The sequence below is a fragment of the Neomonachus schauinslandi genome, unplaced genomic scaffold, assembly GCF_002201575.2.
Source record: "Neomonachus schauinslandi unplaced genomic scaffold, ASM220157v2 HiC_scaffold_1609, whole genome shotgun sequence".
In the NCBI taxonomy this organism is placed as follows: domain Eukaryota; kingdom Metazoa; phylum Chordata; class Mammalia; order Carnivora; family Phocidae; genus Neomonachus; species Neomonachus schauinslandi.
In genome coordinates this window covers 4,771-8,189 of record NW_025410299.1, presented here as the reverse complement: position 1 = coordinate 8,189, position 3,419 = coordinate 4,771, and the positions used below count along the sequence as shown (strand labels likewise).

The window sequence follows — 3,419 nt, the reverse complement described above, 5'->3', positions numbered from 1 at the left end:
TTAAATACCAACTAACTTAAGAGCCAGTACTGCCTCAGGAGCATACAAAAATGAAATGAATAAATTATGTAAACAGGGATTATAGGCTTTTTACCAATTGAATGAAGTTAGACTTATCCAAAACAGGATTAAGTGCCAAGATGAGTTTTTTGTCTCCAAGTTCATCCTACAAGCAGTTTCATATTGTCCCAGTGTTTGTCACATTGCCAGACATGAACAAAGTGAATACCTGGAATGGATAGGTCGTAGAATTGTCAAAATGCCACTGTACCAATAAGAAAAATAATGTGAGCCTACAATGAGCAGAGAAGTTTTCCAGGTGGTAGCAATAGGTCTAATCTACTTCTGTGCTCTTTTCCCTGCACTGAGCTTCCCAAAATTCATTTCAGCAGCTGGGTTACATCTCAACAGAGATGGGAAGAGAGGCAGAGGAAGGCTAAATAGGAAACTAATTGCTCCCCATTCAGTACACTTTACTCTTCTTAATGTCTATGGAATGCAATTTCTAAGGTCTAAAGCCTTGCGGAAGGTCCGACCAAAGGCATTCTTCACCTCATTATTTCTTAGGCTATAAATGATGGGGTTCAACATGGAAGTCACAACAGTGTAGGATAATGACAGCAGCTTTTTGCTCTCAGGAGAATTATTGGATTTAGGCCGGAAGTAGGTGAGGCTCGAAGATACATAGAACAGGGAGACAACAAGGAGGTGGGAGGAGCAGGTAGAGAAGGCTTTATGCTTCCCTTTAGCTGATGGAATCTTAAGGATGGCAGCAGCAATGCAAGTGTAGGAACACAGGATCAGCAAACAGGGTATCATGACAACAAGAATGGTTCCAACAATCGCATAGATCTCAAACAGTGCTGTGTCTGCACAGACTAGCCTCAGCACAGGTGGGCTGTCACAGAAGAAGTGATTCACCTTGTTGGTGCCACAGAATGGAAAGCTGAAGAGCCACGTGGTCTGCACAGTAGCTACGGGAAAACCTGGAAACCAGGAGGCAATAGCCAGTTTGGCACATGTCCTTTGGTTCATGATGACTGCATAGTGCAAGGGACTGCAGATGGCTACATAGCGGTCATATGCCATGGTGGCCAGGAGGAAGCACTCATCAACTCCAAAGAAGAAGAAGAAATACATCTGTGTGGCACAGCCAAGGAAGGAGATGGTTGTGTCCGAGGCCAGCAGGGTCCCCAGCATTTTGGGCACAATGACTAGGTTGAGGCCAATTTCCAAGAAGGACAAGTTCCTGAGAAAGAAGTACATGGGACTGTGCAGCATGGGGTCAGCCAAAGTAACCAGAATGATGAGGCTGTTTCCCATCAGGGTGACCAGGTAGATGATTAGAAATGTCAGGAAGAGTAATGACTGTATTTCTGTAGGTAGGGAAGAGAAGCTCATGAGGATAAACTCCTCAACTCTTGTCCAGTTTCCTCTAGCCATAGATATAGAAATGAATCCCCAGCTGTGGTCATGGAGAGAGATTCTTGATTGGAAGAGTCAGACTCTGGATTTGTTTTTCAGAATCCTTTTTCATGTCAGGAAAAGAGGCAAGATCAAGATCTCAGTTGGAAGAGGAAGGGCCTTGTATTGTCTAAGAACAAAGACACGAGGAAAAATGCCCAGAGCCTGAGCTCTGGAATGGGTAATAGTTCATCTTTCCCTACTGTTACTCTTTTTTATGATCTTTTTTTTTTTTACCATATTTACTAAGACAAATCAGATCATATCTACCACACCCTTTTACTGCTACACACTTAATACCTTTGAGGTGGGGTTAAGAGCTATCTACTCTCCCGTGTTCATTGTGCCGTTATTCACCATAGCTAAGATATGGAAACAATCTAAATGTCCATCAGTGGATGAATGGTAAAGAAAATGTCACACACACACACACACACACACGCACACACACAGGAATATTATTCAGCCATAACAAAGCAGGTAAGGTTGCCATTTGCAACAAACAACATGGATGGACCTTGAGGGCAGTAAGCTATGTAAAATAAGTCAGACAGACAAAGACAAATACTATATGATCTCACTTCTGTGTGGAGTCTAAAAGAGCCAAACTCATGGAAACAGAGAATGGACTCCTGGTGGCCAGGGCCTGGGAGTTGGGCGAAATGGAGATGTGTGGGTTAAAGGGTACAAACTTCCAGTTTTAAGACAAATAATGGGATATAATGTACAGCATGGTGACTGACTGTAGTTAACAATATTGTATTAAATTCTTGAAAGTTGCAAAGAGTAGATTTTAAATGTCTTTACCACATACACATACATACACACAAGGTAATTATGTGAGGTGAAGGATATGTTAAGTAATTTTAATGTGGTAATCATTTCACAATACATTCACATATCTAATCATCTCATTGTATACCTTACACAATGTTAACTATCAATTATATCCCAATAAAACCATAAATAAAGGAATTTGGAAGAACAACGGATTTCTGCTGACAACAAACATGACAAAACATAGTATATTCAGGTTAAAAATTTTGGAGGGGAGAATTAAGACATCATTACACCATAAGAAATAATTAAATCAACTGGGTTTTCAAATCAACTAGAAAGCAAAACAGACACAGAAAAGAGGAAATAGAACAAAAAGCAGAAATTAACTTATAGGATGGGTTAGCTGGTGATGGGTATTAAGGAGGGCATATACTTTATGGAGCACTGGGTGTTATATGAAAACAATGAATCATGGATCACTACATCAAAAACAAATGATGTATGGTGACTAACATAATAAAATTAAATTAAATTTTAAAAAATAAATTAATTTATACATTGTAAAATTGGTAAATATATCCAAATTTGTCCTTTGAAAAGTTAAAAAGTGGAGATAAATTGTTGGAAAATCTAATAAAGTAATAGAGAAAAGAAAAATATGCAATATTAGAAATTAGAAATGGAAAATAACCATGAGAGGCTATGGACTCTGAGAAACAAACTGAGGGTTCTAGAAGGGAGGGGCGTGCGGGGATGAGTTAGCCTGGTGATGGGTATTAAAAAGGGCACGTATTGAATAGAGCACTGGATGTTATACGCAAACAATGAATCATGGACCACTCCATCAAAAACTAATGATGTAATGTATGGTGGTTAACATAACATAATAAAATAAAATTTAAAAAAAGAAATGGAAAATAACCTTAGAAACAGAATTTAAAATTTTAAATTATAAGAGAATACAATTACATTAATAAATGTGTGATATTTGAAGTGAAATATGTCATTTTCTACTAATAGGTAAAGTTCACTTTGATTTAATAAAAGATAAATACAGGGCACCTGGGTGGCTCATTAGGTTAAGTCTCCCACTCTTGATTTCCACTGAGGTTGTGATCTCAGGGTCACTGGATGGAGTCTGACATCAGGTTCCACAGGGTGCGGCCTGTTTCGGA

At 38.8% G+C, this 3,419-nt stretch overlaps 1 protein-coding gene across 1 annotated transcript; it reads right to left on the bottom strand.

Annotated features, from left to right (window-relative positions):
* Window positions 1-489: 489 nt before the first annotated feature.
* LOC123323848 (olfactory receptor 10A2) lies at window positions 490-1,452 on the bottom strand. The gene has a single exon (XM_044912374.1). It carries the CDS (start codon window positions 1,441-1,443, stop codon window positions 490-492), a length of 954 nt encoding a protein of 317 aa, XP_044768309.1. The 5' UTR covers window positions 1,444-1,452.
* Between the last annotated feature and the right edge of the window lie 1,967 nt (window positions 1,453-3,419).

Excerpts from the sequence above, each read along its gene's own strand:
- LOC123323848 (XM_044912374.1), bottom strand. The coding sequence starts at position 1,443 with ATGGCTAGAGGAAACTGGACAAGAGTTGAGGAGTTTATCCTCATGAGC.